Below are 12863 nucleotides of genomic sequence, written 5' to 3' on the forward strand. Positions count from 1 at the left end.
CCTCAGCCTCCCAAAGGCGCGGGATTATAGGCAGAGCCACCGAGCCCAGCTAAGTCCCAGGGGTTCTAAGGCAGGTCTCTTGCCCCTCCCTCTGTAAACAGTGATGGCCGCTGTCCCACAAAAGTGGTGGAGAAAGAGCAGGAACTACGAGTTCAGGATTGCAGTGCTGTATGCACACGAGAGATTGTGGGTAACACCAGGTGACAGGTAGCTCCAGGCCTCCGTCATGTTAAATTCATCCATTCATTCAGTACCTATTTATTGAGCATCTGTCGCGGTGCTCAAGACACGGTGCTCAAGTCTGGGAACAAAACGATGAACAAAAAGCTTACAGACCCTCCCTTCATGGAGCTCAAAAGTCTAGTGGATGAGACATTAATCAAGTAAACTCACAAATAAGTTTAAAATAGCAAATTGTGGTGAATGTTAAGAAGGGAAGGAATGGGGTGGCCTGAGAGGAGATCAAGGGGTCAGGTCCTGGAAAATGACATTTAGTATGAGAATTCCTACGAGGGTTGTGGGGGGGGGCTCATTTGGGGCTCTATGGGAGCCTCCATCTGGAACTATTTCCTAATTCTGAGTGAAGCCTGTTTAATAAAGTTGGTGATTCTTCCAGGCTTCTGGTGTACTGCAGTAATAAACCAGGCACTCTCCTATGTCCGGATAAGAGTGAACATAGTTTGTTAGCATGTCTGAGGTTTTTGAAAGGGACCAGCTTGGGCTTTGGAAGAATCTAGCTCAGCTGTTATGTCAGTGAAATTGATGACCATCAAACAGTGCACAGTACAAGGAATCTCTTGCAATCTGTGTGCAGACACTGAGACTTTTAGGGGAGAAGAATGCAGACACATGATGGAGATGGAGACCAAGCTGGTCAGATCTCTTGTTGGTCAGTAATCATGACAGTTTAAGAATTACAGTCCAGTGCTATAGGGACCAAGTAATTTGTTAGTAGTTGAAAAACTCAGTTAAAGCAAACACCATTTAAAAAGATACTTGCCTTAAACATTTTATTTTAAATTAAAAATATATGTAAGTGGACACTCACTGGCCCATCTTTCTAGATAGGGCCTGCCTTTGAGGACGGCTCTTTGGATTAGAGTTTCCTGTGGTCTTTCTTGCATAAACAACACCCAATTTTCATTTCTTCCGAATGAAAAGAAAACAAAGACATTTGTGGAAATAATCAGAGCCCAAAACTCATCTGGATTTCTTTAATTTATTTTCCCAACCATTTGCAGGTCTTACTTCTATAGCTTTTTTTTAAAGTAACCTCTCTTTGCTGAATGTACCCAAACGTGGTCTTGCTACCTCACTCCAGCTTGGGTGACAGAGTGAGACCTCCATTCAAGTAACAATAATAATTGATAATAATGACTTTGGCAACTAGTCATGGTGCCACTATGTGCCTTTGTATGCCACTATGTGCCTTATAAATGCTTTGTTGATATGTTAGCTTATTTCATCCTCACAACAACCATGTGGGTAGGTACTGTTGTTTTTTCCATTTTTAAATGGGAAGGCTGAGGCTCTAGAGAGTAACCTCCAGGCACTAAGTGTCCTGCAGGTAGTGAACATAAGTCAGCAGGTTTTGCAGAGGAGCAGGGACCGTCAGGTAGCCTGGTGAGCTGCTTCAGGGAATCAGTTAAGAGAGCTTCCACTACTTATTCTCTGTCTCATGAGGGTTTCTGGAATGTTCACGTCTTTCTAAAGCCTTGAAAAATGAAATCAATTCACAACTCGCAGAAATAATAACTTTGTGGTCTCTCCTAAAAGAAGACAAGAGGCTGGGTGTGGTGGCTCACACCTGTAATCCCAGCACTTTGGGATGCCATGGCGGGAGGATTGCTTGAGCCCAGGAGTTCAAGACCAGGCTAGGCAACATAAAGAGATCCTGTCTTTATAAAAAATTAGCCTGGTATAGGGGCACATGCCTATAGTCCCAGTTACTTGGGAAGCTGAGGCGAAAGCATTACCTGAGCCCAAGAGACCAAGACTGTGATGAGCCGTAAGCATGCCACTGCATACCAGCCTGGGTGACAGAATGAGACTCTGACTCGAAAGAGAGAGAGAGAGAGAGAGACAGAGACAGAGAGACAGACAGACAGACTGACTCATCATCTTCATACAGTCCTTCAAGCCTGAGATTCTGGGGGGAAAAAAAAAATACCAGGAGATGTGGTTCTTCTCTTCTGGCTGTGTTTGTATGAAACTAATTCCTAAGTGCTCACTCTTGCTGCTGTCGGTTGACATGGCCACCCTTTGGTGCTTTCTCAGCCGGGTGCACCTGCTAGGGGTTAGGTCCCTTGCTAACAGGCAGTCCAGTCCCTGTCCTAGAATAACCCTCGGTCACCTGGCTTCCCTCATCCAACTGTGATAACTTGCTCTGTCCCGACCACGTCACCCTGGCCCTTTGCTCACTCGGCTGCCTGGGCTCCTGGCAGCCTGCCTGGTATTTCGTTTTCTTTCCTTGTGTTTCCATCTGCCCTCCGTGCTCCCTGGCTCCCTCCCCTTTGTCTGGCTTCTCACTCGATCTCCATCTTGACCGCCCCTCACTGTTCACATATGCTCTGATTGCACCTTGTCCTATTTTAATTCTAAATAGGTAATAGATGCACGTGGTTTAAAAATTTCAAGACTGTATGAAAATACAGTTAAATCTCTGACCCCATCCCAACTCCCTCCCCCATAGGGAAATACATCTATTAGTGTCTTGTATATACTCCAGAGTTTCTTTATGCAAATACCAAAAATTCATTCTCTTCTTTCTTTATAAAAGTATATGCTGTCGGACCAGGCACAGTGATTCATGCCTATAACCCCAGTATTTTGGGAGACTGAGGTGGGAGGATTGCTGGAGCCCAGGAGCTTGAGACCAGTCTAGGCAACACAGTGAGATCTCGTCTCTACAAAATGAGAGAAAAAAGAAAAAAATTAGCCAGGAGTGGTGGTGCATGCCTGTAGTTCCAGCTACTTGGAGTCTGAAGTAGAAGGACTGCTTGAACCCAGATGGTTGAGGCTGCAGTGAGCTGCGATCATGCCACCACTGCATTCCAGCCTGGGCAACAGAGTGAGACTCTGACTCAGGAAAAAAAAAAAAAGTACGTCCTGTGTTCTGCAGGGTTTTTTTTTTTTCACTCAGCATTATATTTTGGAGGTCTCTCTAGGTTCTTCTGTTCCTTTTATAAGTGGCATAGTAAAAAGTTCAAGTCCAGGGCCTGTTGGGTGGACGGGCCAGTCCTCACTGGAAGACACCCGGGGTCTTCTAGTCCTTGTTGGATATAAACAATGCCGCCAGGAACATGTCTGTGTCTTTTAGACATGGCGATTCATTTTTGCCTCCATTTCCTTCCAGATGCTTCAGGATGACATGGGTCTCAAACACATTATCTGTGCCACCTTTATTTCTGTGGCCTAGCACTTTAGCTTGATGTGACTGACCCCTTCCTCCTAACTGACTTCTGTCTCAGTCCTTATCTAAACATCTCCGTTTTTTGTTTTCCTCCACAGCCACCTTCTAGTCATTCAACAAGTTTTTTCTTCCTTTTAGGGCAAAATATTTCCAAATAAAGCCAACAATTCCAAATACTTCCATTGATTTCCAGTACTGCCACCCCTATCAAGAGTAAGCGCTACAGACCGTGGACTGGGCACTCTGCCCAATGCTTAATACCTTTCATTGGTCCTTTTAACCATCCAATACGTAAAGAGCTCTCATTTTACAAATGAGGAAACAGCCTTGGAGAGGTCAAGTGACTGGGTCAAAGTCACACAGATGGTAAATAGCAGAGTTAAGGTCCCAGCCCAAGTCCACCTGACCTCACAGTGGTCTCATCTGCTGAAGCCCAGAGTGAAGGGCTTGGAGCAATTTGGGTTAAATCAAGGAGGGTTCATTAAAAAGTCTCTTTTCCTGTTAGAGTTGTGGAATGCAAGTGGGGATTTACTGCATAAATAGGTGGCCACATGCAGGTGAAGTCTGGGCTTCTCGCTGGCTCTCTCTCCCCCCGATAGTAGACTGGGTACCCAGTGTGTTGCCCCATGCCCCCCTCCCTCCCCTGGCAGTGTCCAGCATCTGATGATCCCACCCTTATGCTTATGTGAACGGTGTTCAGGGTCCGCTTATAAGTGAGAACATGTGATATTTGGCCCTTTGTTTCTGTTCGGTGGGTTTGATAGTTCACTTGGTATGATGGTCTCCAGCTGCATCCAAGTTGCCGTGAAGGCCCTGGTTTTGTTCTTCTTTATGGCTGCATAATATTCCATCATGCATCTGTCCCACATTTTCTTTATCTGGTCCACTTTCGATGGGCAGCAGGGTTGGTTCCATGTTTTTGCTATTGTGATTAATGCTGCAGTAAACATGCGTGTGCAGGTGTCTTTTTGGTAGAGGGATTATTGTTGCAACCCAGAGTTCTCTTAATCCTTTGTGCTCCTCTAGTTTCCGGGAGGATTTCCATTACAACGACACAGCGGGGTACTTCATTGTTGGAGGGAGCAGGTATGTGCCTGGTGTTGAAGGGTTTTTCGGACCCCTGAAGTATTATCGCCTCCGCAGTCTGCACAAGGCACAGGTGAGTCCAGGGGGTTGAGAAGGCTATAGCACCCTTGGCTGATGGGTTGGGTTCAGGGGTGTGGAACTTCATCGAAACCAAAAATCCACCCAAGCTGGACCCTGCCTCGGCTCCGTCATCAAACATAATTAATATTGAGATTTCCACCCCCACTCCCCGTACATACACGCCATAATAGATTTCTGTTCATGTTCGGTTCATTTAGTACTCATAAAATGGAAACCATTTTCTTCCTCTGTTTTAATAACTACTAGTTTAATTATAGAGTAGATTTTGATCAGGCTGTTGCCCATCCAGCGATTAAGCTAATGAAAGGAGAGAATCTTAGTTATTTGGTAAAGCTTCTTTTATGTGCTGTTATTTAAAGTATCAGAAGAGGGGGGTTGCGGCAAATTAAAATCTTGGTTCCGTTGGCCGCTCTCCTCGGAAACACAGGCCTTTGGCTCCTGCTGGGGTCGGCTGGCAGCCGTTGCTGGGATCGAAGAGGGCTTTGTATTCAGGGCCGAGTCTGCAGCATGGTGGCTCTCCCGTCCAAAACCCACCCCCGAATGGAACAGTCCCTCTCTCCAGGCCAACACCAGCTGGGTGATGCGGGGAGATGGCCGTTTCCTCCAAGAGGGAGCAGTTGTGTTCTAGGCTGTGCTAGGGACATCAGGAGCCCCACCCGTCACCTGTCGCAGGAACATTCTCGGATTCCCTTGACCCCCTGGGGTTTATTCTGAGAAAAGCAGGGGTCACTAAGCAAAGTCATAATTAAGAGGAATTGGAAGCCCTACTACGAATGACAGCTTAGAGCCCCTGTTGAGAGACTTCCATGAAAAAGGAAAAAAATGCAATTCATTTATTCATTGTGCAACAAATGTTTGCTGAGCACCTACTAAGTGCTGGGCTTTGAACTAGGCGCTAAGGGGAGCAAGACGGATTAAGATAGTAGCTATAAAACTGTTTTTGAAGGTAGTCCACAATTAGAAATCTGTTTAATATCATGAACAGTATATACATATGCATATATTCAGACACAAAGCTGAAACAAAAAAGCATATGGAGAATGCATACCCCTGCTGTGTTCAGTACACTTTGATAGTTCATGTTCTACTTCATAAAAACAAAATAACTGGGCATGGTGGCTCATGCCTGTAATCCCAGCATTTGGGGAGGCTGAGGTGAAGGGATTGCTTGAACCCAGGAGTTTGAGACCAGCCTGAACAACATAGTGAGAGCTTATCTCTACCAAAAAAAAAATTATCCTGGTGTGGTGGTGTGTACCTGTAGTCCCACCTACTGGGGAGGCTGAGACAGAAGGATTGCCTGAGCCCAGGAGGCCAAGGTTGTGGTGAGTTGTGATCCTGCTACTACACTCCAGCCTGGGCAACAGAGTGAGACCCTGACTCACATAAATATGTATAAAATAAAAACAAAAGCATCACCAAAACTCTGCTGGTTGCCACCCACTAAAATCATTCCATGACCCTAGAGTGGGTCCCAGCCTATGTTTTGAAGCATACTGAGTTAAGTCCTCTGTCCCTGAAAAGCTCCCTCTCTGGATCTTGAACAGGGAAGTCAGGTAAGTACATGATGCATGCTCAATTCAGATGTGATCAGAATGTTTGGGGGTACTGAGGTGGGCACAGGCGTGTCTCCCCTAAGTGAGGTGGGGTGAGCTGTTAGTGAAGCTTGTCCTAAGCCCTGACTGTGCACCCAGTGCTCGGAGGCAGAGTAGCAGCCTGCCAAGCAGAAGAAGGGGGGGTGGTCTCCGGAAGGCACAGCTCAGGGACACTTTTGGCCCTGCTGGGAACTGAGGACAGAGATGAATGTGATTGTCTAGAGAGAGCAGACAGCCAGGGAAGGGAAGAGAGTGGAGGGCTGGACTCTGGAAAATCAGGACACTTAAGAAGCTCTGCAGAAGCCGGGTACAGTGGCTCATGCCTGTAATCCCAGCACTTTGGGAGGCCGAGGTGAGAGGATTGCTTGAGCCCACAGGTTCGAGACTAACCTGGGCAACTTGGTGAGACCTCATCTCTACAATAAATCAAAAAATTAGCCAGGCGTGCTGGTGCGTGCCTGTAGTTCCAGATACTTGGAAGGCTGAGGCGGAAGGATCGCTGGAGCCCAGTAGGTTGAGGTTGTGATGTCCGTGAGCGTGCCACTGTACTCCAGCCTGGGTGACAGAGTGAGACTCCAACTCAAAAAAAAAAAAAAGAAGAAGCTCTGCAGTAGAGACGAGGCCGCAAAAAGAGGCTGGAGGGAAGCGGCCAGAGCCAGCATGTCCTTGAATGAATGCGAACATCCTTGGTTTGCAAATCCAGAGTGGACGATAATATCCAAACAAGCCACCTGGAGATAGCAGTAGGGAAATGAAGTCACCCTCAGAGAGGCAGGTGAAGATTGGACAACAGTTGGTGTTCACTTGGCTTTCTTACCTTTTTGTAGATTTTTAATCCCCTCCTTGAGAAGCGACTCACCGAACAGATCAAATTATATTATGAAAGATGTGCTGAGGTTCGAGAAATAGTGTCTGTGTACGCCAGCATGGCCCAGCACGGGGGCGAGAGACAAGAGGCATGTGAGTATGGAACCGTGGGGGGCGCCGCTGTAAGCTCTGAGCATTTGTATTAACACCTGTTTGGCTTCACCCTAACGGGATTAAAATTGAACATATGTGACTTGGCTTAGATACCAGTGGGGACAAGTGTGACCTCGAGCCCTCCCCAGATGGATGTGAGTGGAAGCATACATTCTACCTGGATTCCACACAGAGCAGGGACAGCCAAGATGAACCAAAGCATATCTCCTAGCTTCGACCATAAAAAAAACTAGTTTAAGTATACAAATGAAAGCAAGTGTTTTGCGCCCCGCATGGCATCATTCCCATCCTGACGACCAGCCTAAGAAAATAAAAATGAGTTGGAAAATAAATTAATCATTAGAAATATTTCCCCATCCGTGCATTTTTGTCTTGGGCCATTAATATCTGAATATTAGCTTTCAGAAAGGTTGAACAGTGACTCTGTTGTTTGAGGCTTGGTTTTATTTTTTTGAATCCTTGAAATTGACTCATTCTGGAAGACATTGGTAATCTTCCACAGAAGGAATGAATTTCAAGTAGACTGCTTTCAGGCGTGTCCATATTTGCACGGGCATCCTTTTACTCATTCAGGGTGTTTATCGGTTACAAGACTCGGTCCTGCCTGGTTTTCTGGCATTCCCTTTTGGATCTAGCGTGTATCCATGTCTCTGCGCCATCGATCTCGTTGCTTGATACGGGGGCACGCGAGTTACTCACATATGTTCTTTCTGGAAGAGAAATTCCTGTGGCGCCTTTGCCATCAGTGAGAGCGAGTGGAGTATTTCAGTCTTGCCCATATGTCTCTAGCTCTCCAGAGCAGAACTTCCCTTTTCAGGACGTGGAGGGATAGATGTGTCTGAAACACGCCCCGATCCAATAGGGTTCACATCAGATGCTCCCAGGTAGTGATTAGAGATGGTGATGGGTGAGGTGGAAAGACAGCACTCCTGCAATTTGACTTAAGAATAGGCCACACTAGTTCCCAGCTGCTGCTCTCGCTGCTGAATCATCCAGAAAATATGATGCTGTCAGAGGAAGGGAAAAGATATATAGGAATAGTAATATCCCAAACAGGAAAGAAACAGATTTTGGTAACTCACGTACTCTCAGGAGAGATTCTCCGAGTTGGGAGGCCAGGCATGCATGCTGATCTGTTTGGTGGCGTTAGGAAGATTTTCCTAATGTTTTCGGTTGCTTTACCTCCCTGGGGATCCTTGTGCTTTGCTCCTCAATTCACGTGCTGACAAAACGGCCTAGATATTGGCCTCCGGGGGACCAGTCAGAGGCCAGCTGCTCACTCTGTAGAATTATTCAACAGCCATCAGCAACGCTGGCACATTTTCCTTGGACTTGGCTCTGGACGTGTGACCTGGAGGCAAAGGCATCGTCACCAGTTTCAAATCCCTGAAGGACCCAAGTCAACATCCGGCAATGTCGAGCCTGGCCTCTTACTTCTAGTTCCCTTTAGAAAGCAAGGTTTTAGGGGGGCGAGTCTTTCCCTCCCCCAAAGAGTATGACACCTCCTTGTGCTTCCTCCCTGTGCAGGTCGCCTCCGCCACGCCTACCTGGACCTCGCACACAGGTATGGGAGGCTGTCGACGTGCGGAGCCTTCCCCTGGGAGAAAGGGCTGAAGGACAAGCACCCCAGCTTGTTCCAGTCGCTGCTGGAGATGGATTTGTCGACCGGTAATGGAGTCTTTGCCTCGCCTCTGGGCACCGGTTAGAAAGGCCCCGTGTTTTTTCTTTCACTCACCCTCTTTGGTGATTTATGCCTCAAAGTTATTTTTAACCCTAGTGTTCTAGCTTAATTTCAAATTTAAATTCTGCCCTTGTATGTCCACAACTCTCGATATATCTGTGAGCATTTCCAACACTAAATGCAAAAACTTAAATTTAGGAATCACTCAAGCCATTCTTTATTTAAAGCCGAAGCCACACACCAAAGGATAGCCCGCAGACAGAGCTGCCCCCCCCCCCCCGGTGGTGGTTTGGAATACACCTTGTCGTATATGTGAAAAAGGAAAAAAAAGTTATCAGTATCTAAAAACTTACACGAAAATGCAAATGTCTACCTTTTCCTGGAGTATCCAAAGATCTGGCAACACGGGGCCTTTAATCTCACGTGGCGGTTATCTCGGAGGTGAGGCACACTGTGTCTGCCTACAGATCCCCCTGCTGTTTGGCACCTCCTGCCCACTTTATTCATGGGTCTGACCTTCCTGGGCCCCTAGGCCTTTGAATTTGAGAGCCCCAGTTTGAGGGGAGGGACACTTTAAGCATCACCTCACCAATCTGCTCATACTTACCAGATGTTGTCAGCCTCTCTGACAGCCATCACAACTTGGGTTAGCTTTGTCAGTAAGTGCCCACTGTACGGCCATGTGGGATCTTGAAACCAGGCCTGTCGGGAAGAGGAAAAGAAGCTGGAGGTGTCCAGCCTAGTTAAGAGAATCCTAACGGGGTGGTGATAACTGTCTTGGTAGGGGCAACCTGAGCCAGTCCTGGGCACAAAACTGAACCTTAAGTCGGGCTGACGAAGAAACTGCCTTCCACCTCACGGAAGAACTTTCTAAGAATGGCAGTGTCCAATAGCATAGATTTCCTTTGCAGACAGTGACCACCCCTTCCTGGAAGAATTCAAGCCTCGCAGGGTATTTCATGGTTCATTCTTCGGATACTTGCTGAATGACTACTCAGTTACTTGGCTAGGCTTCAGAGATAAGTGAAGTAACGCCAGGTTTCTGTCCTTGAGCAAAGCAAAACAATAATGCATTTTATGAAAGGCTGTGAAAGTGAGTGGTAAAGGCCCAAAGAAGGGAAGGGTCTGCTCTACCTAGAGGACTGGGGTGTACTGTGAAGGCTTCTTGGAGGAGGTGACATTGGGACTGATTCTTGAAGGGTAGGAGATATTTTCCAGATAAGTGAGGCAGGAGTGGGAATTGCAGGCAGAGTAGGAGCCGAGAGGTGGGAACAGCAGGGCACATTGAATGAAGTGCAGTGATTTCAAGGAGGCAGGAGAAGCCGGGGAGGAAGATGATTCCAGGGAGCACTCAGAGGCCATGTTGAGGAGTTTTGGCTTTTTCTTGTAGGTGACAGGGACCTGTTGAAGGGTTTCAAGCAGGGGATAGGCATGGTCAGATCTGGGTTGTTGAGGCCACTCTGGGGGCGATGGCTGGAGGGGAGATGGGCTGGAGGGTGTGGAGCCGGAAGCAGGGAGTGTATCGCTACAGTTATGAGAGGAGAGGGTACAGGCCTCACTAGGACAGCAGGTGGGGACAGACATTGGCTCTGAAGGACTCCATCGCTTCTTGGATGTGGGCAGAGAAGACCAGGCTCTGGGAGGCCATGCCACGTGTGACATCCTCACCTCTGCATTCCATTTCCAGGCCTCCATGGAGAATAAAACAATTCTAAATTCTTATAAGCAAAACGTTGAGCTGTAACAATGACATGAAAACATTCTCATTTTCAACATAACACTTGCTAGCTGTGTGATCTTGGGCAGATTACTTAGTTTCTCTGAGCCTCAGCTTCCTTATCTGCAAAGTGGGGATGATCACAGTACCTCTCTCCTAACACTGGAATCAATGAATTGATGTACAAGAGGGGACCCAGAAAGACCCGGAATTGTCTTTTGGAGGGAAGACCCCTTGTAGTGCAGGCTTCCCTGGCTAGTTAAGTGTTCTAGGAACCCATCAGCATCAGCATGCCAGCTAGCATTGTTGTGAGATACTGCATTCGGCTTCAGGGAATTGGCGGGGGGAGAGATTCAACACGATTGCTCATTTCATGATGGGTGATTTGCACAAGCAACCTGCCCACATTGTGCTGAGTGTTGAAGAGTTTTTGGCCAAAACATGAGGACCCATGCCCCACTCTCCCTATTCACCCAATCTTGCCCCAAGCAGCATTTTTTTGTTTGTTTGATTCCTGGATGAAAAAAGCCCTCAGAGGGAAATGTTTTGCCAGTGTGGAAGAGGTGAAACAAAACAGAAGCCCGAAAAGGCATCAAAATGGACGAGTTCAAAAACTGTTTTGAAGCCAGGCTCAGTGGCTCAGTCTGTAATCTCGTGCTTTGGGAGGCCGAGGGGAGTGGATTGCCTGAGCCCGTGGGTTTGAGACACGCCTGGGCAACTTGGCGAGACCTCATCTCTACAATAATCAAATATTAGCCAGGTGTGGTAGCACGCGCCTGTAGTTCCAGCTACTTGGAAGGCTGAGGCGGAAGGATCGCCGGGACTCAGCAGGTCAAGGCTGCGGTGGCTGGGAGCGGCCACTGCACTCCAGTCTGGGCTACAGAGTGAGACTCTAACTCAAAACAACACCACAACAACAAAAAAAGCAAAAACTGTTTTGAACAGTGGAGAAAGCATCTCAATAGGTATATTGCATCAAACGGAGAATACTTTGAAGGCGATTGAAGTTTAAACATGTAAGAATAAACACACAATTTTTATAAGTAAGCTCCAGTCCCCTCTTGTATATAAACTACTCAGAACATTGTCAGCACATAGCCCCGTGTAAATGAGGGCTTTTCAGTCTTGGCACTGTTGACATTTTGGACTGGAGAATCCCTTGTTGTTGGGGGCAGTCTTAGTCTTGTGTGTTGTGGAATTCTCAGCTGCATTTCTGGCCTCTCCCCTCTAGATACCAATAGATCCCCCCATGCCCCTTCTCTCCAAAAATGTCTCCAGACACTTCCAGATGCCACCAAGGAGGCGAATCACCCCCAGCTGGGAACCACTGCTGTATCGATGTTATTGCTATTATTACTGGGCAGAGATAATTCCAGGTTTTTGTCAGTTGTCTGGGAGGTGATAACAGCACCCCTCGAGACAGGCAGATAGGAGCCTAAGATGTGTGTTGGATAATCTAGGCTTGGTGGGCTAAGATCAATCCACACCACGATTGTTTTCATGAGATTTCTGGTCATATTTCAGTACAGTTTTGCTGATTGGGAACAAGAGTGAATCATTTTCACAAAACGTTCTTTTTAAAGTAAAGAGTCTCAATGAGAATGTTTTCATGTCATTGTTACAGCTCAAAGTTTTGTTTATAAGAATTTAGAATTGTTTTATTCTCCACGGAAGCCTGGAAATGGAATCTAATTACAAACCCACATCCTAAGCCCCCTTACCTTAAGATTTCCCCGGGCGGCCGGGCATGGTAGCTCAAGCCTGCAATCCTAGCACTTTGGGAGGCCAAGATGAGGGGATTGCCTGAGCCCATGGGTTTGAGAACAGCCTGGGCAGCTTGTATTATACAGACCTCATCTCTACAATAAATCAAAAAATTAGCCTGGTGTGGTAGTGCATGTCTGTAGTTCTGGCTACTTGGAAGGCTGAGGCGGAAGGATTGCCTGGGCCCAGCAGGTCAATGCTGGGGTGGCCGTGAGTGTGCCACTACACTCCAACCTGGGCGACGGAGTGAGACTCTGGAGTGAGATTCCGACTCAAAAAAAAAAAAGATTTCCTGGGCATTGGTGCTGCGGAACCATTAGATTCTGGCATAACAAATGAGTTCCACTGACCTCTACTAGGCCCCTGGGACTCCCATCAGGGGTTGGGGGTGCAGGGGGAAGGGGGCCGCAAAGTCAATTTGCCACTTTTTATTTTTTTTTAAAATGTTGGTGGAGATGGGATCTCACCATGTTGCCCGGGCTGGTCTCCAACTCCCTGTCTTAAGCAAACCTCCCACCTTGGGCTCCTCCCAAGGTCCTGGGATTA

At 47.2% G+C, this 12863-nt stretch overlaps 1 protein-coding gene across 1 annotated transcript in view; it reads left to right on the forward strand.

The window, feature by feature from the left end:
• Positions 1-12863, forward strand: part of SEL1L3 (SEL1L family member 3) — a 123559-nt gene that overhangs the window by 37155 nt on the left and 73541 nt on the right. Inside the window, exons 7-9 of the mRNA XM_008057938.2 lie at positions 4439-4571; positions 7002-7134; positions 8683-8823. Coding sequence (XP_008056129.1) covers positions 4439-4571; positions 7002-7134; positions 8683-8823 — 407 coding nt within the window. The remainder of the gene's footprint in view (positions 1-4438; positions 4572-7001; positions 7135-8682; positions 8824-12863) is intronic.

Source organism: Carlito syrichta, unplaced genomic scaffold (genome assembly GCF_000164805.1).
Source record: "Carlito syrichta isolate Samal-C Ts95f unplaced genomic scaffold, Tarsius_syrichta-2.0.1 Scaffold303157, whole genome shotgun sequence".
In the NCBI taxonomy this organism is placed as follows: Eukaryota; Metazoa; Chordata; class Mammalia; order Primates; family Tarsiidae; genus Carlito; species Carlito syrichta.